Source organism: Micromys minutus, assembly GCF_963924665.1.
Source record: "Micromys minutus genome assembly, chromosome: 9".
Lineage (NCBI taxonomy): Eukaryota > Metazoa > Chordata > Mammalia > Rodentia > Muridae > Micromys > Micromys minutus.
The window spans coordinates 49,759,133-49,780,608 of NC_137978.1; the positions used below are offsets into that span (position 1 = coordinate 49,759,133).

The 21,476-nt window shown below is 50.2% G+C and overlaps 1 protein-coding gene across 2 annotated transcripts in view; it reads left to right on the forward strand.

The window, feature by feature from the left end:
• ASAP3 (ArfGAP with SH3 domain, ankyrin repeat and PH domain 3) overlaps positions 1-21,476 on the forward strand; it is a 39,231-nt gene that overhangs the window by 16,348 nt on the left and 1,407 nt on the right. The window contains exons 2-24 of one of the 2 annotated variants that reach the window (XM_080920577.1): positions 5,369-5,441; positions 5,521-5,666; positions 6,300-6,374; positions 7,293-7,342; positions 11,365-11,476; positions 11,689-11,774; positions 12,181-12,256; positions 12,410-12,496; positions 12,678-12,787; positions 13,939-14,008; positions 14,245-14,332; positions 15,554-15,602; positions 15,739-15,926; positions 16,005-16,138; positions 16,332-16,426; positions 16,626-16,803; positions 17,686-17,771; positions 17,916-18,031; positions 18,747-18,814; positions 18,897-19,004; positions 19,114-19,309; positions 20,586-20,811; positions 21,311-21,401. In XM_080920577.1, the coding sequence (XP_080776703.1) occupies positions 5,369-5,441; positions 5,521-5,666; positions 6,300-6,374; positions 7,293-7,342; positions 11,365-11,476; positions 11,689-11,774; positions 12,181-12,256; positions 12,410-12,496; positions 12,678-12,787; positions 13,939-14,008; positions 14,245-14,332; positions 15,554-15,602; positions 15,739-15,926; positions 16,005-16,138; positions 16,332-16,426; positions 16,626-16,803; positions 17,686-17,771; positions 17,916-18,031; positions 18,747-18,814; positions 18,897-19,004; positions 19,114-19,309; positions 20,586-20,811; positions 21,311-21,401 (2,508 nt within the window). Of the gene's footprint in view, positions 1-5,368; positions 5,442-5,520; positions 5,667-6,299; positions 6,375-7,292; positions 7,343-11,364; positions 11,477-11,688; positions 11,775-12,180; positions 12,257-12,409; positions 12,497-12,677; positions 12,788-13,938; positions 14,009-14,244; positions 14,333-15,553; positions 15,603-15,738; positions 16,139-16,331; positions 16,427-16,625; positions 16,804-17,685; positions 17,772-17,915; positions 18,032-18,746; positions 18,815-18,896; positions 19,005-19,113; positions 19,310-20,585; positions 20,812-21,310; positions 21,402-21,476 lie in introns of both variants that reach the window. The other variant, XM_080920576.1, reaches the window with a different exon arrangement.

Here is a 21,476-nt window from a genome sequence, read left to right on the forward strand (position 1 = left end):
ATAGGTGTGTACCATCACACCCAGCTACAGTTAAGGTATAAGAATCAGGGCTCAGGGGCTACAGAGATGGCTAGGAGTACCAACTGCTCTTCCAGAGGACCCAGGACCCACATGGCAGCTCACAACTGTAACTCCAGTTTCAAAGGATCTGTAGCCTTCTCTGGTCCCCTTGGGCACCACATGTAAGTGGTGCACAGCCATATAGGCAAAGCACCCATATACACAATATAAAAATGAATAAACATTTAAAATATCGGGGCTCAAATGACATTTATGTAATGCTGATTGTTGATATATATATATATATATATATATATATATATATATATATATATATATATATCTTAAAGACTCTTAAGATTTTCCCTCTAAGGACTAAGGATGTAGTTCCAGGATAAAGCAGTTCCTTGGCATGTTCAAGACCTTGGGTTTGATTTCTAGCACTGCAAAAAAAAAAAGGAAAAGCTTAAAATCTCCCATCTGTATGGCGGTGACACTCCCAGCTCTTGGGAGGCAGAGACAAGCGTATCTCTGAGTCTGAGACCAACCTGGTCTACACAGAGAGTTCCAGGACAGTTTGAGAAACGGTCTCAGGAAACAAACAGGGCTGGAGAGATGGCTCAGTGGCTAAGAGCCCTGACTGTTTTTTTGGAGGTCCTGAGTTCAGTTCCCAGCAACCACATGGTGGCTCACAACCATCTGTAATGGAATCTGATGCCCTCTTCTGGTGTGTCTGAAGGCAGAGACAGTGTACTCATATGCATAAAATGGATAAATTAGTTTAAAAAACAAACAAACAAACCCTTCTCTAATCCTCTCTCTCTCTCTCCCTCTGTCTTCCTCCCTCTCTTTTCATCTGGAACTTTTTGTAGTTTCTGTATTATTTGCTAAATGTGTTCAGTGTAATTTGGTTTGGGCATTCAAATAACTTGCTTTAATGACCATGTTTCATATCTAGAACATGTAATTTAATCTTCCTGTGAACATCAGCCAAAGATCAAAGGAGCCAGGATTCACCACCTCACAGAATGCATTTTGAGGAGCGGCAAAGACTCCCTGGCTCCTCGAAGCAATTGTTGCTGTTGCCTGGTTAGAAATCTGGGAACAGTCGGAAAGGAGGAGCCCGGGACGGCTTTGAAGGAGACAAGAAATCTCTGACCCCTGGAGCCACACGCAGTCTTTGAGGGTGACTAAGTGCACTTATGAGACTGTTTGTTTCTAGGTCTTTCCTGGTGGAAAGTGAGAAAATTTTAAATTGATAAGGGTAACTCCAGAGGTGCAGGTCATAGGTCATGGGCCTCCAGGGTTTAGGTTATAGGGAATGAGCCAGGGAATTAGAATCTAACAGTTTGAGTTTTGTGAGCTTAGGCACCTTTGTGAGTCCCCATGACTTGTCCTCTAGATGGAAGTCAACACGTACCATGCCTGTCTCTGCAACCTCATCCGAATCAGAATGCTGGCGTGACCATATCGTGTGTGTTTTCCTTCTTAGGAATAGTCAGCTGGGCATGGTGGCTCACGCCTTTAATCCCAGCACTCAGGAGGCAGAGGCAGGGGGATCTGTGCCTCCAAGGACCGCTTGGTCAGCGGAGTGAATTGAGGGCAGCCGGAACTATGCAGAGAAACCCCGTTTTGAAAAACAAAACAAAACCAAATAAATAAGTGATTATTTAGAAATGTTTAAATGAATTTTAAAGTTCCATCTGGTTTTTGCTTTGTTTTGTTGTTTTGAGACAGGGTGTCCCCTGTAGCCCTGGCTGGCCTGGAGTTTGCGGTGTAGAGCAGGATGTCCTCAAATTCAAAGAGATCCACCTGCCCCTCCTACCTGCTGGGGTTACAGGTGTGCCCCATTCATGGCTGGTTTGTTTTGTTTTTTTTCTTACTTTTAAATTTACACTCATTTATTTTGTGGATGCACACATACGCAGGTGTTCACACTCATATCTGTCCTGGGATACATATGGAGGTCAGAGGACAACCTGGCAGAAATGTTCTCTCCTTCCGCCATGTAGGTCCTTGGCTTTGAACTCAGCTCATTGGTCTTGGTAGCAAACCCGTTTACATGCTGAGGCATCACCCAGTCTGGGTTCCGGTTCTGATCTTTCCCTTAGTCTTTTATGGGGAAGAAAATGCCTCTTGGACTTTCATTTTTCAGTCTGAGTATAACAGGTAATGGGTTCAGTCTAATATTCTCTGGCTTGGTCTCTCCAGAGGCACCCTCATCCAGAGCAAAGCAATGAGTGGTCGGTCCACCTCTTGCGTCAGCTGTAGGCTTCAGCGGGAGTTTACAGGTGAAGGGTACCTGAGAGCTCTCGCAGCAAAATGACAAGCCCAGAGCCAGTGGGAAAACTGCTGTCGCTGATTGGTGATAGCCATAATGGTCACTGGAGATTCAAAAATGGTGTCTAGGGCCTGGTGTTATAATGGTCCAAAGGAGTGAAATCTAATCTACAGCTCCTAGGGCTTTCTTTCCCTTTGCTTGGTTGCCATGGTAACCACAGCTGGCACTGCCGAGCCACAGGGATGAAGAATGGGTACTATTGATGCATTCCGACCCAAGAAGAGGTGCAGGCAGAGGACCTTTCTAGGCAGGGCATCTGGGCATGGCCTGGTGCTGCCATCTGTGGTCTTTTGCACAGGCTGAGAGCACAGGCCGAGAGCCAGAGTGGTGTAGTGTGTATGTGTGTTTGTGTGTTGGGTGGGTGAGGGGCACAAAGGACAATGCCAGTAGTTGGAATTCAGCCCTTCTCTTGGGCTGGACAGGCCAGGCTGCCTGAAGGACTCCACTGAGCTTCCAAGTTCAAACATCTCTTTTGTGCTGGCTTTCCTGCATCTCCCATCCAGTGCCTGTGTAGGTTTTTGCCTAGAGGCACTAGCTCTTAGTGTTGAGAGAAATCTAGATGACCACCAGTCCTCACATTTCATGCATTTATCTGTCTGTCTGTCTGTCTGTTTCTGTGTATTTGCGAGTGTGTGTGTGCATCTTTTTAGAGTGTACATATTGAGGTGCAGCAAGTTCAGAGGTCAGAGGTCAGCTCCCGGGAGTCAGTTTTCCCCTGCTACCAGGGATCTAAGTCAGGTCATCAGGCCTGTGCACAAGCTCTTTACCTGCTGATCCATTTTGCCAGCCTTTGCCTGTCTGTTCTGATCCAGAATCCAGGCCTCAAGTCTCTGCAGCACTGAAGTCCCCGGGTCAAGCGGTAGAGAGCTCACGCCCTTGGGAGGAAGCTCGTCCTCACTTGGGAATGTCCTGTTTGGGCTGAAGTCTATGTCTCCCTGACTTCCACCTCTCCAGGGTCATCCAGACCACTTCTGTTCTCCTTTCTGCCTAATGGGTCTAAGGATGTTGGGAACTGGGGAACAAGGACTGCCACCAACATTGCTTTCTTTAGACAAAGTCTCTCCTGCTTCCTCGCCTTCTTTCTAGAGAAATTGTGAAACTGAGAGAATTGTGCAGATGTTGAAAGTGAGGGTCAAGGTGAAGATGATTTTTTAAAAGATTTGTTTATTTATTTAATGTATGTGAGTGAGTATACTGTAGTTGTCTTCAGACACACCAGAAGAGGGCATCAGATCTCATTACAGATGGTTGTGAGCCACCATGTGGTTTCTGGGAATTGAACTCAGGACCTGTGGAAGAGCAGCCAATGCTCTTAACCACTGAGCCATCTCTCCAGCCCCTGAGGTGGAGAAGATTTTGAGCCACCAATCAAAACCGTGCTCTTGACTCTCAGTCTGTTTGATGTGGACAGAATATCGACCCTGGATATAACCCATCCTGGGTTAAGTTCGGACTTGGCCCTTGTTTATAACTGAATAGTCTAGACATTTTCTCTTCACCTCATCTGTGAAATGGTCATGGTGATGCTCTTCTACCTGTGTATGGAGCTGGAAGCGTGAGGTCCACTGTGCACAGTGTGCGCAGTGTGACAGATGCTGGCACCTAGAGCCTCAGCTCCTGATTGGCCACCGTCTATACAGGGTCCCGGAAACCCCTCTGCCTTTTCTCAAACACCTTTCCTTCCCAGGCCATGCTCAGAAATCCCCCTTAATACTTTTCTTTCTCTATTTTTTAAAATTAATTTTTCAAGACAGGGTTTCTCCTGGTAGCCCTTCCTGTCCTGGAACTCCCTCTGTAGACCAGGTGGCCTCAGACTCAGAGGTCTGCCTCCTGAGTGCTGGGATTAAAGGTGTGCGCCACTATGCCCAGCCCAAGATTTTGTTTGATTTTTATTTATGGATATGTGGATGTGTATGCATCAGCCACATTGTGTAGGCACCTGTGGAAGCCAGAGGAGAGCATTGGGTCCCCTGGAGCTGGACTGACTGCTGATTTTGAGCCTTCCAATGTGGATGCTGGGAGTTGAACTTGGGTCCTGGGTAGGAGCATCATGTGGTCTTAAGTACCTAGCCATCTCTCCAGGCCCCAGAGAGGACTAATTTGGTACATGCTGAAGAGTAATAGGAGAATATTCAGTCTTTGTTTCCTGTAGTCAAACCATTATGTTGCTTAAAGAGCAGAAAACTTTGTATGTACAGTAAAAATCCCTGCAGTTCCTAACGTGCAAGAGTCTCAAGTGTGCACCAAAGTGTTACAGGCTGCTTTTGTTGGTAGGGTGTGGTGAAACAGCACTGTGTAAGGTGCTCACGTAGTATGTTCAGAATCGAGGCTGTAATGAAGTTGCTTCATAGAGCGTGGAATAGCACTTCATAGTGCTAGAAATACTTCCAATTTGGGGGCTAGAGAGATGGCTCAGAGGTTAAGAGCACTGACTGCTCTTCCAGAGGTCCTAAGTTCAAATCCCAGCAACCACATGGTGGCTCACAACCATCTGTAATGAGATCTGATGCCCTCTTCTGGTGTGTCTGAAGACAGCTACAGTGTATTCACATACATTAATTACATAAATGAATAAATCTTAAAAAGAAAAGAGTTACCTCATATTCGTGATATGCTTGACTTTGGATTAGTTTTGGGTCATCACATCTCCAGAAATATTTTACAGTTGTCAAATCATTTGGTGTCACACATTCAGTTATGTGATCCATCAGTTAAGAAGCCTTGGTTAGGTCCAGCCTGGTGGCTCTCCTGTCTCACTCATCTCTGAATCTCTAGGTTTATGTGGTGTTGGCTGGCACTAGGTTGGTAGAAAGTCTGCAGTCTTCCTAGAGTGGCTTCATTATTTTGTGGCTTCTGTGTGGTCAGGCAGAAGGTGGTAGGTTTATATTTGGCAGGAGGAGCCCAGAAAATTCAGAAGACAGCAATACTCCGTGCGTACACACACTCTGTGTATGTGTTTGGAGGGTCAAATCCTAAAGTCGAGGCTTTTTTACACAGTCCTTTTAACCTTGGACACTTTGCTTCTAGGCCCTGGAAGGAGATCAGGTTATCTTACAGAGGATCAAAAAGGCTGTTCGAGCTATCCACAGCTCTGGCCTTGGTGAGTGAGCCTGCCTGGGGTCTGGGGCCTGGGCCCAGCCAGGCCTGCAGGCAACTCTGAGAGCCTTTCCTGTCTGCAGGCCATGTGGAGACTGAGGAACATTACCGAGAGGCTGTGGAGGCCTTGGGGAATAGTCACCTGTCCCAGAACAGCCATGAGCTGTCCACTGGCTTCCTGAACCTGGCTGTATTCACCCGAGAGGTGGCTGCCCTTTTCAAGAACCTGGTGAGGCTTCCTTCCATATCCACAGCAAATCTCTTAGGATATATTTATTTTTATTCTATGTATGTTTGTATGCATGCATGTATATACACCAGGGGTGTGTCTTCCCAGTGCCCTCAGAGACCAGAAGGGGGTGTTAGATCCCCTGGAACTGGAATTATACATTGTGTTTATCCACCATGTGAGGAACACCCAGAGCCTTTAACCACAGCACCATCTCTAGCCAAAACCCAGCATCTTAAGAACTGACCAGGAAGACTGGGTTGTGACCCTTGATCTCTGACCCCTGACCTGAAGTTGCTGTACAGTTCTGACCCATCTTTACCCTTTTGTTCTGAGAGTGGTCCCACTCCTGCCTCGGCCTTCTGAATGCTGGGACTACAGTCCACTATGTTCCCACCCCTCCCCCTTTCCCCTGCTTCACCCAGGGACAAAGCGGTCCCTGCAGCAGGGCAGGAAGAGCCCCATTCTGGGGTGGAGCAGTCCAGTGAGGGTATTGCGCTCATTACCCCCAGTCTCCCTCTGCCCCTTCATCTTTCCCTCTCCTTGTCTCTTAAGAGTCCTGTGTCTCTCCTTTGCCTCCTGGTACTCCCCTGGACCCTGATCTCCTTGGGGCGGGGTCTCTGCTTTTTGTAGGTTCAGAACCTGAACAACATCGTCTCCTTCCCGCTGGAGAGTCTGATGAAGGGGCATCTAAGGGATGGGCGACATGTGAGTGTCCATGTAGGACAGAGGGGCCTGCCAAGGGTGCAGTGGATGCAGGGCTGGGTGGGAAGAGGCCAAGTGAGGGGCTGTCACTGCAGGAATGCTGCCTTTGGGTCAGCTGGAAGGTCTGGCATCTAGGCCAGGTGTAGAGTTAGGCTCTGAGTCCTCACCTCTGCCAGCAGGCTAAAGGCAGGCATGCTTCTCTGTGCTGGTCCATGGAAGCGTCAGGGTGTGGGCCAGGATCCTCAGCATTCTGCTGCTGCTTCTCTGCATCCAGCAGCTCTGGGTCCATGCAGAGAGATCCTGTGAAAGGAAGGGGCAGAGTCACCTCCCTGGGAAGTCTGCCCCACAAAGCATTGGGAGGAACTGTCCTCAACTGAGTGACACCAGCCTGGGAACCTCCCAAACCAGACAGATGACTTTTTTTTTCCTCAGAAGAAGCCGAGGCTGTCTAAAAGGGTGTGGACAGTTGGGCTGGCTAAGGCCTAGGCATCCGCCCAGGTAAGCCAGGCCAGGGATCAGCTGAGCCTTACTAGCTTGCCGTATGGCCTTAGGGAGACTTCTCAACCATTCTGTGCATCCGTACAATTCCTCGTGGTCTCAAATCAGGCAGAAGAGATTGGTAGGATAAAACAGAGGTGGTGTTTGACCTTCAGCTTCCTGCCTTCATCCTCCGCAGCGCATGACAAGACTCCTAGCAGAGTCCAGGGGCTGGCTACAGCCCAGGCCAGAACACATCACACCTGACTAGTTCTTGGCAACTCTGGGAGAAGCTGGGGGTGGGCTGGAGTTGGTTAGGTGTGCTAGTATCAGCTGGAGAACAGCATATCTTAAGAGTGGAGTCCCCCTGAAGGCAACAGGGCATCCTGTTTATCCCAGGGGCCATACTTCCCTTTGGGCAGCTCATTCTTTTCTCCACTCCAGGATTCCAAAAAGCATCTGGAGAAGGCATGGAAGGACTACGAAACCAAAGTGTAAGTGACCTTTGAAGGGCAGCCCCAGGAGAGCATGTTTGCGTTGAAGAGGGAGGCTGACTTTGGGATGTTTCACTCGGGATGTCTGGCTCTTTGTAGCCTATTTTCAGTCCTGGCTGGGCTCTGAGGGCTGTGCTACAAGAAGACTCAAGGGAGCTGTTGTGAAAGGACCACGGGATGCTGCCCCCAGTGACCTTCTGGCCTTGTGATGCCCATGTGGACAAGGATCTTGCATCCTCAAGAAAACTCAGCCCTGAGAGGGAGGTGTTAATGTCCAGAGGCTCAAAGGGACTGAGTTGTTAGTTCACTCAGGCCCACACAGCTGGGCAGCAGATGGAAACAGCAAGCATTGGGTCGGACATAGAAGAGGAGGGGGAGGTCCCAGGCTTCCTTGTGCTGACCCAGGCACAGAAGAGTCTTTGGCCTCCAGTGGCCAGCCCTCCCTAAGCAGACTCCTTAGGCTCCTTCAGGTTTGGGGTTTCAGACTCTGTGTTCTTCCTTAGAAAAATTACTTCTGCTTACATTGTGCTAAAGCAGAAATATAATCTAAAAAATATGGTGAAGTTAAAATAAATAAATAAATAAAGGGGGGAGGGGAGAGAGAGAGAGTTTGCTCAGCATGGTACTGCACACCTATAGTACCAGGTATGCAGGAGGCTGAGGCAAGAGTTGCTTGGTGCCAGGGATTTCAGGCCAGCCTGGACAGTATAGTGAGATCCAGTCCTATCGCCTACACACAGAGAAAGAAGAAAAATGTTAATCATTTTTAGGAGAATATGAGGGTCACTTTGTGGGGAATATCTCTGTTAAAAATGGTTGGGGGAAAATAACGGTTGAGGGGACGGACCCGGGGAGATGGCTCAGTTGTGTTCACATTGTAAACATGAGGACTTAAGTTCAATTCCCAGAGGCCACTTAAAACACACACACACACACACACCAAAAACAAAACAGGCTTGAGGTGCGGTGGCCAGGCAGTGTAAGAAGTGGGGGCGGGAAGAACAGCTTCAGGGCCAGCCTCTGCTACATGGCTAGTTTGAAGCCAGCTTGAGATAGGTGAGACTCTGTGAAATAGGGAGAAACTGCCAGAGCATAGGAGAAAAAAAAAATTTAATCCCCAGGAAGGAGACAATTTTTCTACCATGAAATATGTTAACAAGACTGAGACCAAAATAACCATATTGTTGTGTGATCTGCTATTTTTATTAAGAAATACCGTGTGAAGCTAGACATGGTTATGTATACCTATAATGGTCACACTTGGGAAGGTGAGGCAGGAGGATTGCAAGTTTGAAGTCAGCCTGGTACACAGAGACCTTGCCTCAAAATGGACTGGGCTTGGTGGCTCATGCCTTTAATCTCAGCACTTTGGGAGCAGAGGCAGGTGGATCTCTATGAGTCTGGGGCCAGCCTGGTCTATATAGTGAGTTCCAGGTTAGCCAGGGCTCCAGAATGAGACCCTGTCTCAAAAGCAAGTAAACAATGTGGGGATGTAGCTTAGTGTGCAGAGAGAGTGCTTGCCTATCACACTCAGCTCTGGGTCCAGTCTCCAGCCGAGAATAACTGGGTATGGCAGTGGCACAGGCCTGTCAATCCAGGTAGAGAAGACAGGCGGGTGAGAAGTTCAAGGTTAGTCACCCCGACTCAGAGAGTTTGAGGCTAGTCTAGAATGCATGAGACCCTGTCTCAAAAATTTTTTTTAAAACACCAAAATTGGGACCCATCTTTGTACATGAGTATAATCTTCTCAGACAGCAGCAGTTAGCCGGGGCAGGGTATTCAATCTGCCCTGTGAGAGAGGAAGTATCCCAGGAACTGAGTATTTGCTTCCGTGCATAATGACCTCTGTGTGACGGGTTCCAAAAACGCAGATGCTGAGGCATTTATTGCCCTTCCATCTCCTAGAGCCATGAACACCTGTCCAGGCCCAGACTGTAAGGTCATTCCCCCTCACCTTATAGCTGTGAGCTCAGGGCCTCATCCTGTCTGGAATGTTGTGTGGCCATCTGCTCAGTTTAGAGATCCAAAAATGGGCAGCAGAGAGACAGGCTAGCCTCATCTGAGACTTGCTGAGGCAACCATGTGACCCTCTTTTCTCCTTCGTCTTGTAGGGCCGCGTCCACCAAAATGGACTTTACTAATCTTTTTCTTCTTCTTTTTTTTCTTTTTGATGACTTTTTTATTGGGTATTCTCTGTATTTACATTTCAAATGTTAACCCCCCCCCCCCACTTTTATCCCACCTCCCCACTTATTTTTTTCCCTAGAGAACATTTTTGTAAGATTTCAAAGGCGTGGTATCATGTATCTTTAATCCCAACACTCAGGTGGATCTGTGAGTTTGAGGCCAGCCTGGTCTACAGAGTGAGTTCCAGGACATCCATGGCTACACAGAGAAGCCGTGTTTCAAAAAACCAATAAATAAGTCTTAAAAAACAAAAACAAAAATCTCTGGGCTGGAGAGATAGCTCAGCAGTTAAGAGCACCGACTGCTCTTCCAGAGGTCCTGAGTTCAATTCCCAGCAACCACATGGTGGCTCACAACCATCTGTAATGGGATCTGATGCCCTCTTCTGGTGGGTCTGAGCAAGTACTCATTTCCCATCTCTGTGCTGGAACTGGGAAAGTTCATGGAGGCAGGAGCCCAGAGCATTATCTGCCCCAAGCATTTCCTCTCACCAGCTTTTTTTTTTTTTTTTCATTTTTAATATTTATTTTTTGTATGTATTTGTGACCAAGTGAGTGTGAACCATGTACATTCAGTGCCTGTGGAGACCATCAGATTCCCCTGGAACTAGAGCCACACATGATTGTGAGCCCTGGTTTGTGATCTTGAGCAACTTACTTTTTCTGGGTTTCAGCTTTGTCACCTTGACTATAAATTCTGACAAAGGCAGTGTGGCTGTCTCCAAACGGTGGGGGCTAAATAGATCTGGGGGTTCAGATCGCACCTCGGCCACTTAAGAGCTGCGTAGCTAGGACAGGCCTTAGGGTGTGGAGTAAAAGAGTCCTGCCTCGTGGGCTCATCACTTTAGCGTGTGAAGCCCTGTTACCAAATCAGTGCGTAATGATAGTCAGCCTGAGGAAGTAATTCAGTTGGTAGTGTGGTCGCCTAGCACATACAAAGACCTGGGCTTGCTCCCCAGAACCATGTAAAACCTGGTGTGATGCACACCTATGATGTCAGCACTTGGGAGGTGGATGCTGGAAGGTCAGAGGTAGAGATGATCTGATATAGCAGACCAGATTGGGCTACTGAAGACCTGGTTTCTGAGAAACAGTAAATCAAGAGGAACCAGTTCTTGCTTATGAAGAGCTTCCTTGGTGGGGAGCTCTATCTACACTGTTACCAGGTTCACTCCCCTGTCAGGAGAAGGTGCTACAATCACTCCCAATTCATAGATGATAGGTTGATAGATAGATAGATAGATAGATAGGTAGATAGATAGATAGGTAGATAGAAGATAGACAGACAGACCCAACACCAGGGTCTCTACCTTATTGGATACTCCTAGTTTGTAGGGCAAAAAGAGAAGGCCCTTCTAGCTAATCAGAAGGAGTCACCCTTGGTCCCACCTGGTCATTAATACTTATGGCATAAAATCTTCATGCCCTTGATCTAACTTAAAGACCCAGAAGCTTACTTGGTGGGAACCAGGCCCCGAGTGATCTGGCCTCAGGTACCATCTCATCCCTGTCTATCTCTGCTCAGCTCCCTGAGCCCTCTACCTAAGGTATCTTAAGGTCTAGCCCTCCTGCCCAGCCCCAGCGTCCCCCAAGCTAATGTCTCCCAGACACAGCACAGACATCGCTTTCTAAGCTGCTGTGACAAGGGTCAGGTCTCCCGTCTCCCCTTTGATGTGATTTGTGCCTTTCTCCTCCATGTCCCCCTGGACTCCCCAGACCTCCCCACCCTCTCTTGTTGCCAGCCCTAGCACTTAGATGGCACAGGGAAAGGCTCTGTCCCCACACGCATGGATCCATTGGGGAGCATCTTCAGAAGTCTCTTTACTTATGACCTAGGGCCAAGCTGGAGAAGGAGAGGGATCGAGCCAGGTTCCCAGGAGGAAGCCACGGAGTGATGTCCCAGGACACACAGCGGGAGCGACGCGTCTTCCAGCTGCACATGTGTGAGGTGAGGGGCAAAGCCCCCAGTGAGGATGTGTTGGGTATGTTTCCTGTTTATCTCTTCCAAACCCTCAAGGCAACAGCCACAGGCCCTAGGGCTGGCCAGCTGGCCTGTCGGATGTAACCATGGTTCAGTCATGGCTAAGAGGATTAGCCCGGGGATGGGACAAAACTAGGATCCAGTTTACGTCACACGTTTTGTGTCTTGTCCTTTGCCAGTATCTTGTCAAAGCTGGAGAGAGTCAGGTGAGGCAAGGCCCAGACTTCCTGCAGAGCCTCATCAAGTTCTTCCACGCCCAGCACAAGTAAGTCTCTCTTCCGCCTCCACCCTTCATGCTTTGGGGGAACAGGACACAGCATCCCTCTGGGCTTTGAGACCCTCCAGGTCTCTGTAGGTCTGGATCTCGATGGCAACAGTTTTTTACACAGATGCCACTTTATAAAGTATTCACCATGGTTCAGGCACTAAGATAGTGGTCTTCCCCCATCCCCTAGCACCCATGAGCAGATGCAGTGTTTTTCCATATTTTATAGATGGGAAAACCAAGGCCCACTTATCAAGCTCTTGGAACCAGTCAGTGAGAGTCTAACCTCTAAATGTCTGCTCTCACCCTCAGGCTGCATACTAGGGGTGCACTGTGGGGACTAGTAGGGCGCTAACCCCATTTCCTTCCCTCCCTGATCCCTGGTTTGGCCTCTGGCTTTTCTTAGCTTCTTCCAAGATGGCTGGAAGGCAGCTCAGAGCCTGTCGCCCTTCATTGACAAACTGGCAGCCTCAGTCCATGGGGTGAGTCTGGCCTGTCCCGCGGTTATGGGGTCAACACCCCCCTCCCCTGTTCTTTTGGGAAGCTGTGAGTATGGAGAGCTGGCTCATGTCAGAGGGAGACACTGCCCCAGCATACTGGGTCATCTGTCCTGCACCATCTCCCCTGCCCTGTAGCTGCGGCAAGCTCAAGAGGAGGAGCTTCACAAGCTCACCCAGCTCCGGGACTCCCTCCGTGAGATGCTGCATCTGGAGAGCAGAGAGGTCAGCCTCTGAATCATTCTAAAAGAGATGTCTGACCCATCCACCACACCCTGGCATATGGAGGGAGGCAGGGAGGGAGAAGAGCCCCCAAGTGTCCCCCCTCCACCCCCGAGGAGCAGTGCAGCACGGGGCTCTTCCCTCCCATACACTCTGAAGTTGCCTTTGCATGTCTGAGGGGCAGGAGCATCCAAACCGGAAGAACTCAGGGGGCGGCTACAGCATCCACCAGCACCAAGGCAACAAGCAGTTTGGAACTGAGAAGGTGGGCTTCCTGTACAAGAAAAGTGATGGGTGAGTGACTCAGATTGTTTAGGCAACTTGCCCAAAGACACATAACTAGGAATGAAGGTTGTTCTTACAGTCCTGTGGGCCATTTTTCACAGTCTGATAGAATACAGTTATCGGAGGATGACCGGGCATATGACTCTTTGCTAAAGGTCACTAAAGGTTATTCTTCAAGAATGGCAGCAACAAGGCCATTCTTGACATATGCCTTCAATGCCAGCATTTGGGAGGCTGAGGCAGGGGATTGCCCTGGGTTTGATGTCAACAGCAGTTGAGACTTACCAAACACTAAATATACCTTCATCCTTGGCCTCTATCTAATATACTGAATATGCCTAGATGTGGAAACATCGACTATGCCTCGCTTCCTGGTGTTAACTTTTTATTTGAAAAAGGGCCCAGTGAGATTGCTTAAAGGGCAAGGGTACTTGGTGACATGCTTGACCATGCTGAGCTCAATCCCTGGAACCCACGTGGTAAAAATAGAGAACTGACTGTCTTGGTTACTTTTCTATTGCTGAGAAGAGATACCATGACCAAGAAAACTTACGGAAGAAAGAGTTTACTTGGGTTTACAGTTCCAGAGGGCGAGTCCATGACCAGCATGGCAGACACCATGGCAACAGGCAGGCAGGTTTTGGTAGCTGAGACCTCACAGCTTACCCACAAGCACAAAGCAGAAAAAGAGCTACCAGGGAATGGCACAGGCTTTTGAAACCTCAAAGCTTACCTCCCACCCCCACAGTGATACATCTATCTCCTCCAACAAGGCCACACCTCCTAATTCTTCCCAAACAGTTCTGCCAACTGGGGACCAAGTGTTCAAACCTGAGCCTATAGGGTCATTGTCATGTGACTCCCCCAGGCCATCCTCTCCCCCCATTCTTGTGCTCTGGCACGTTCGTGCACAAAATCAGTGAGGTTGTGAGCTGCATCTCTTCCATCAGGTTACAAGTGCTCAGGGGTATCATCTCAACCCTTAGGGTAGGAATTCCAAAGCATGAGACTTTGCCCCAGCATCCCGGGAACTTCTCAAGGGCAGGGAGAAGCGAGGCGCAGTAGATGGGAGGAGAAGATGTCCTGCAGTTTTGTTCTCGGATGCAGGGGAACTAGATGTGAGTCACTGGACACTGTTTTTCTACCCTTCTGGTCTTTAGGATTCGAAGAGTCTGGCAGAAGAGGAAATGTGGCGTGAAGTACGGCTGCCTCACCATCTCACACAGCATGGTGAGATCTCTGTTCTGAGCAGACAGGTGCCACGCCCTCCCTCTAGAACAGGCCTCTGATCTTAGATAACCGAGTCTTAGTGATCTCTGGTAGGAGGAAGGATGATATCCAAAGGTTCGACTTAGGATGCATATCCCCTCCCTGGGAGAAAAGGATCTTTCGAAATTACTTAACAGATAAGGAAACAGAAGACTCAGAGGGGTAACATGGGGTCCTCTACCCTCAAATTTCCACAGATCAATAGGCCCCCAGTGAAGCTGGCCTTGCTGACGTGCCAAGTGAGGCCAAACCCTGAGGAGAAAAGGTGCTTCGACCTGGTGACCCGTGAGTAATCCACACAGGCCCCACACTGCTCCTCCTAAGGGGCTACAGCCCTGGCTCTATATGCAACCCTACTATGTAGCCCTGCAGGCCCGGGGCTCTGAGTGCTTAGTGCTTTATAGGATGGTTTCACATCTCAGACGACTGAACATGAAAACACATCTACCTCCCGTAGATATTACTCCTGACAGTCATGTAGAACATATTTGAACAGCTCTGGCTTTTTTGGCATTTGAAACTGGTTTAACTTTTTTTGTGACTCTGGGGGTAGGAGGCTTGAATGTCAAGCTTTAGGGTAATGAGTGCAGGCTGGGAAAGATCTAGCCTCTCCCGCCAGGAACAGCTAACACTGACTAGCATGCATGAAGCTCTGAGTCCAGTGCTAAGGACCATGTAACACTAGGCATATTGATACACATCAGTAGTTCAAGGTAATCCTCAGCTACAGGTAGAGTTTAGGCCAGCCTGGTTACATGAAACCTTGTCTCTCTCTCTCTCTCTTTCTCTTTTTAAGGCTCTTGTTTTCAGAAAACTCTCTTACTGATTTGTTTTTATTTTATGTGTATTGGTATTTTGCCTGCGTGTGTGTGTGTGTGTGTGTGTGTGTGTGTGTGTGTGTGTGTGTTGGATCCCCTAGAACTGGGGTTACAGAAAGCAGTGAGCTGCCAGGTGGGTGCTGGGAATTGAACTCAGGACCTCTGGAAGAACAGCCAGTGCTCTAAAGTGCTGAGCTATCATTCTAGACAGGGAACCCTCTTGGAAGCATCGAGACAAGTCAGGGATCCAGGGCTCTTGGGGCTGGGGTGGTGGTGAATGTCCAGAGGAGGGAGGCGTCACACAGCCTGGTACTGCCTCGTAAAGGTCTGGACCGTGTTCCCTGATAGTAGGGACCCTAGGGTGATTGGAAGCAGGGTGCGGTATGGTTAGAGCCCTAGACACAACAGCCTGGGAACTGGTAGGACTAGGTGAAGGGAGACTGGAAGGAAGCGGGGAAACTAGAGTGTGGTGGTGGCTGGAGGTGAGGGTCACACTGTGCTTGAGCTGGGGGTGTGTGCTGTGCACTGAGCCTGGATCCTTCAAAGAGCCTTGCCAGGGTCATACTTGGGAGATGACATGTGAAGGTGGTGACACTTAGGGGGGCCTGGTCTCAGGGGCACACAGATGTTTGTTCTGGGGAAGGCCTGCGATATCTGTGGGCTTGGTGCCCTTTTATCTCCCCCACAGACAACCGTACGTACCATTTCCATGCGGAGGACGAGCAGGAGTGTGAGGCGTGAGTGCCAGCTCTGGGTCAGCAGTTGGTGTTAGGGGCTGGGGGGGATGCGGTGGGGATGGGGGAGGGGGGCAGCACAGGGAACTAGGTCCACGCCCAGTTTTCCGTCCCCAATCCGCCGATTTCATCTGCACAGATGGGTGTCTGTGCTGCAGAACAGCAAGGACGAAGCGCTGAGCAGCGCCTTTCACGGGGACCCCAGTGGCAGCCATTGGTCTTGGGGCACCAGACTGGATACGGAGCCCCATGACCTAACCAACATGCTCGTGGCCGAGGTGAAGAGCAGGCCAGGGAATGACCACTGCTGCGACTGTGGGGCTGCAGGTGAGCTGTGGGGAAGCTTTGGTGGGAGGCCTGGAGAAGGGACTCTGGGATGTGGGCTCCAACCGCGCTCCTCTGCAGACCCCACATGGCTCAGCACCAACCTGGGCGTGCTCACCTGCATCCAGTGCTCCGGTGTCCACCGGGAGCTGGGCGTGCGCTTCTCCCGCATACAGTCGCTCACCTTGGATCTCCTGGGCCCCTCGGAGCTGCTGGTGAGTTGTGAGAGCAGGGCGGGGCGGGCGGGGCGCGGGGGCGGGGGGGGGCGGATGTCAGGGGACGGGTGTGGGGCGGGGCTTGGGGAACTGTAGGGAGGGACTAAACTGTGAAGGCCGCACCTTGGGGGGGCATGGGGGTGCTGGGGGGGACTAACTGTGATTTTACCTGCTGTGCTGTGTCTGCCTCCAGCTGGCTTTGAACATCGGAAACTCCCACTTCAATGAAGTCATGGAGGCCCATCTGCCCTCCCACGGCAGTCCTAAACCCTCTGCTGAAAGTGACATGTAAGGATGGTTCAGAAGGCGGGGTTTGCTAGCTCCCCATTTTCCAGGGTCTGAGAGGGATCTGGGGTTAGAAGGCTGGGAAGAAGGGAACCCTCTGACACAAAGTTACCAGGACACCAGGACTCACCTGCAGGGTGGTTCCAGAAGTTATTGTATGAAAAAATTTCTGGGGTCCCATGATTGTCTATTGTCTTGGCAGGAGCAGCCGCAGGAACTACATTGTAGCCAAGTATGTAGAACACAAGTTTGCACGCCGTTCCACGCCCTTGCCCCAGAAACTACGGACAGCCATCTGCAGCCGGGACCTCCTGTCCGTCCTGGAAGCCTTTGCCAATGGGCAGGACTTCGGACAGCTGCTGCCAGGGCCTGATGGGCAGGTGGGAGCCCCTCCCGGGGTCACTGAGGAGTCCTATTTCCATCTATAAAATGGGTTAGCCTTGGAAGTGGGGAAGGCCATATCTGATCAGAGTAGTGAAAGCCATTGCATTTTGGTGATGCGTTCATGAAGGAGGAAGGATTTCATCAGCAGGACTCCTGTGACTGATTGGACATTTAAAACTGGGTGTATGAGACTGGAAAGAGGCCTCGGGGGCTAAAAGCACTGGCTGTTCTTCCAGAGGACTGACATTAAATTCCCAGTATTCACATGGAGGCTTATAAGAGTCTGTAACTCCAGTTCCAGGGGATCCAATGCCTTCTTCTGGCCTCTGTGGGCACTGTATACATGTGGCACGAAAACACGCAAGCAAAACCATGCATGTGAAATTGGGGGGGGGGGAGATGAAGGCAGGCTTTTAGAAACAAATCAACTGGATGTCACAGGCTGGGGTGGGTGTAGTTCAGTGATGAAACATACCGAGCTTGCCTATGGAGGCCCTGCGATGTCCCCTAGCACTGAAGGAGAAGAGCCATTTCTGAACTATGCTACTGAAACCTTCACAGGCCACCCAGTGGGCAGCAGGGACATAGCACTTGAGCACTTGGGTAAAGGTGGGAGGCACAGAAGCTAGAAAACAGGAGGCCAAGGAAACCTCAGTGATGAAGTGGGAGGAAAGAGGAGCCCGCTCTTAATCCATAAAGGACATAAAGGAAGCCATAAAGGATAGCCTGGTCCTTCCCTAATGTGCAGGTCTGTAGAGACATCTCCTCTCTTGAGGTTTCTAATGACATCATATTCAGAGATGTTGGGGCAATAAGGGTTCAAGAGGGGAGGTGACAGGGGAAGCTCAGTGTGTGTGTACGTGTGTGTGTGTGTCCAGGCACCTGGAGAGCTCGCCCTGCACTTGGCCATCAGAACCGCCAATCATGCTTCCTTGCCCCTAGTGGACTTCCTTATCCAGAATGGGTGAGAACCTGCCTCGCTGGTCCTGCCTCCTTCCCTGTCCCCCTCTTGCTTTCCCTGGGGGACTTTGATCACCCCCTCCCCTTGCATGCCTGTTTCCCTCCCGGAACCTCACTGCAACGCCCTCCCCCTCCCCCGTCCTCCTAGTGGCCACTTGGATGCCAAGGCTGCCGATGGGAACACTGCCCTGCACTGTGCTGCCCTCCACGGCCAGCTGGACTGTCTGAAGCTGCTGCTAAAGGGGAGAGCTCCCATAGGGGCAGGTATGCCCAGGCCCCTCCAGTCCTTTCTGACCACCGCAGACCAGAGCATTGACAACAAGCACACCCTTTGCAGGCATATGCGCCCCTCTTCCCCCGGCTTGCTTCTTCCCTCCTCTGTGGCCTCAGGGATGGGGTTGTCATTCATTTCTAGAGTCTCAGCTTCTTCATCTGTAAAATGGGAGTTTTACAGAGCTAGGGAACCTGCCAAAAGGCATGGATGGAGCAAAGCTGAATCTGGGTTCTGGTATGTAATTGTTACCTACTTACTCCATAGGGGGCTGGTCCCATGATAAGTGATCTGTACTGTTTTATTATTATTATTATTATTTATTTTATATATGTGAGTATGCTGTAGCTGTCTTCAGATTCCATTACAGATGGTTGTGAGCCACCATGTGGTTGCTGGGAATTGAACTCAGGACCTCTGGAAGAGCAGTCAGTGCTCTTAACCACTGAGCTATCTCTCCAGCCCCAGTGATCTATACTGTTAATCAGAGAATCCTCATGGCCTGGACAGATAGTTTCATGTGCCATATTCATTTAATAGATGGGACAATCAGAACCCAGCAGGACTAAGCGGACTACTTAAGACCACACAGGAAGTCAGAGAACCAGTTTTCACACTCAGACAATCTGGTTCCAAGGCCCATATTAAACTCTAAGCTGCAATATTCCTTTGATTTTTGACCGTGGTCCCTGAATTTACCCTTCACAGTAAATGATGCTGGAGAGACAGCCCTGGACATAGCCAGGAACAAACAGCACAAGGAATGTGAAGAGCTGGTGAGTCTGAGCGTAGAGGCTGCCCTCTGACCCTTCCTTACCCTGGTGGCCATCTGACGTGGCAAGTCTTTGGTTTTGGCAGCTGGAGCAGGCACAAGCAGGGACACTCACTTTTCCTCTCCATATGGACTACCACTGGAGACATTCTGTGGAACACGGCTTTGACAGTGAGGAAGAAGATGAAGAAAAGGTAGGCTGAGCCCGTCTATTCTTGATTGCACCAGACAAGAGCCATATTGGGTCTGCCGTGGGAAGAGGAAGGCTGAGCTATGGGAACCAAGATGGCCTTATCTCTGCAGCACTGTCCCGTGGGACTCCCAGCACAGGCCTGCTGTGGCAGTGGGAGGCTGGACATCAGCAACAAGACCTATGAGACCGTTGCCAACCCGGGACCAACCACCGCTCAGGGCCACAGTGAGGACAGTCCCCCACCCTTGCCCATCAAAAACTCTTCTCGGACCATACTCCTCGGGCGAGCCGGACATTCCAGTGGAGGTACAGTTGGCTGCCCAGATGTGACCAAGCCATTTATTGAGAGACCACTGTGTGGGGCACTGGGCTGCGTGTGCACAGCAGACAGAGCTAAGGGTGGTGGCTGGTGCCTGTAATCTCAGCTCTCCACAGATGGAGGTTGGAGGGTCAGGAGTTCAAGGCCAGTGTGGGCTCCTTGAGACCCTGAAAAGGGCAGAAGAAAGGGTAACAAGCCCATTGTACCATCAAAGCCCCCTTAGGCTTGCCATCCTCTCTCTCCTTCAGGAAATGGAGATGTTGAGTGACTATAAGCTTCTGTTGCAAGATTACAATCCAGGTTAGAGGTTGGTCTTGCTCAGATCCTTCAGTGCCACACTTAAACAAAAAGACAAGGGTTAGAGAGATGGCTCAGCAGTTAAGAGCACTGACTGCTCTTCCAGAGGTCCTGAGTTCAATTCCCAGCAACCACGTGGTGGCTCACAACCATCTGTGATGAGATCTGGTGCCCTCTTCTGGTGTGTCTGAAGACAGCTACAGTGTACTCATATATAATAAATGAATAAAATTATATAAAAAATCAAAGACAAGAGTTTGTAGGGCGTGCCCTGGATGAGTCTAGCGAGGAGATAAAGGTCTAAGAGCTGTTGGTCATAACAGGAGGCTCTGCACGCTGAAGACTGTGAGTCCTCTGCAGACTGCTCTCCCAATTCTGAGCAGAGCCTGGCTGTGCTCTTGGACTGTGTGTGGGATGGATGGAGCTTGGTTTTGGGGGGGCCAGGAGAGATGGGGGATGGCAAATCCAATTTGAGCTGGCAGTGGGTTATAGGAGGGCCACCTGAAGGAGGTGGTGGAAGCCCTTCAGATGGGCTGGAAGGCTGAGAAGTTGACTAAAAACAGCATGAGCCACCAGGGGGTGACCACATGATTGCTAAACCACAGTGTTGGGGTACAGGGCTGGGATCTTGGGGACGCCACGGTGGATCCTAGAGTCCAGAGTCAGCGTTGGCAGTGAGCAAAGAGGAAAGTGTTTCTTTTCTTTTAATGAATTTATCTATGTACTGTTTCCTTTTTCAATGAGTGCTCTGTCTGCATGTACACTGGCATGCCACAAGAGGGCATCAGATCCCTTTTTAGATGGTCATGAACCACCTTGGGATTGCTGGATTGCTGGGAATTGAATTTAGGACCTCTGGAAGAGCAACTAGTGCTATTAACCGCTGAGCCATCTTTCACCAGCCCAGCATTTCTGGGTACTACAGGGGAGCAACTAAAAGAAAACATTGTCACTTTGTGGTTTCAGATCGTTCTGACATTCCCAGCCTGAGGTCAGAGTCTCCTGAGGCCTCAGAGAACCGGAGCAGCCCAGCATCTTCCTCCTCCAGCCTCACCAGCTCTGTGGAACCTGGGGGGCTGAGCCAAGCCCTGCCTATCCCTGAAGAAGGCCTCCAGGAACCACCTGGCACCTCCCGCCATGGCCTGGCATCTGGAACCACCCCTGTTGAGGTGTATCACCCTGTCAAGTTCAGGTTGGTGAGGGCTTGGCTGTACCATGTCTCCTGGCTTTCTAAGCATCCACTGGCCTCCCCACTGGAACCTGTCTGAAGCCTGGGTTATAGTCTCCCTCTAGGAGCCAAGCTGTAGGCCGGACCTGAGTGTTGTATGGCTTACCTTTTCCTCTTCCAACTACCTGCTTTCATGTCTGACCAGGAGAGCCAAGGAAAAGCCTGGGGCTTGGGCTGCTGAAGTGGGTAGGAGGAGAAAGGGATTCCTACACGGATCCTTCTTAAGGGCTCAGTGAAATCTTCACTTCTCCCCAACCACAATCCAAGATCCAACTGCCTCTTTGCAAACCCTTTTTGTCTAGACTTGAGTTTGAGGAAAACTGGACTTGGGACTATCCTCAGAGCTCTCTGAGGAGAGGTCAGTTCCAGACTTCTAGGGCCTGTGAAGACCCAGCCTAAGGGCCTGGTGGTCTCTGAGGGGCTTCCGGCAGCAGGGTAACAATTGGTCATCTTTGCCTTCCAGCTCAGAGAGCACTCGATCCTACAGACGGGGAGGCCGGAGTCTGGAAGACAGTCCCTGTGCCCGGCAGCCTCTGTGTAGAAGGAACATTCCGGTAGGAGCATTGCTTTGAAGTGTAGGCACCTCAGCTGTAGAGTTGGCCAAGAACAGGCAGAGAGGGGAGGGAGAC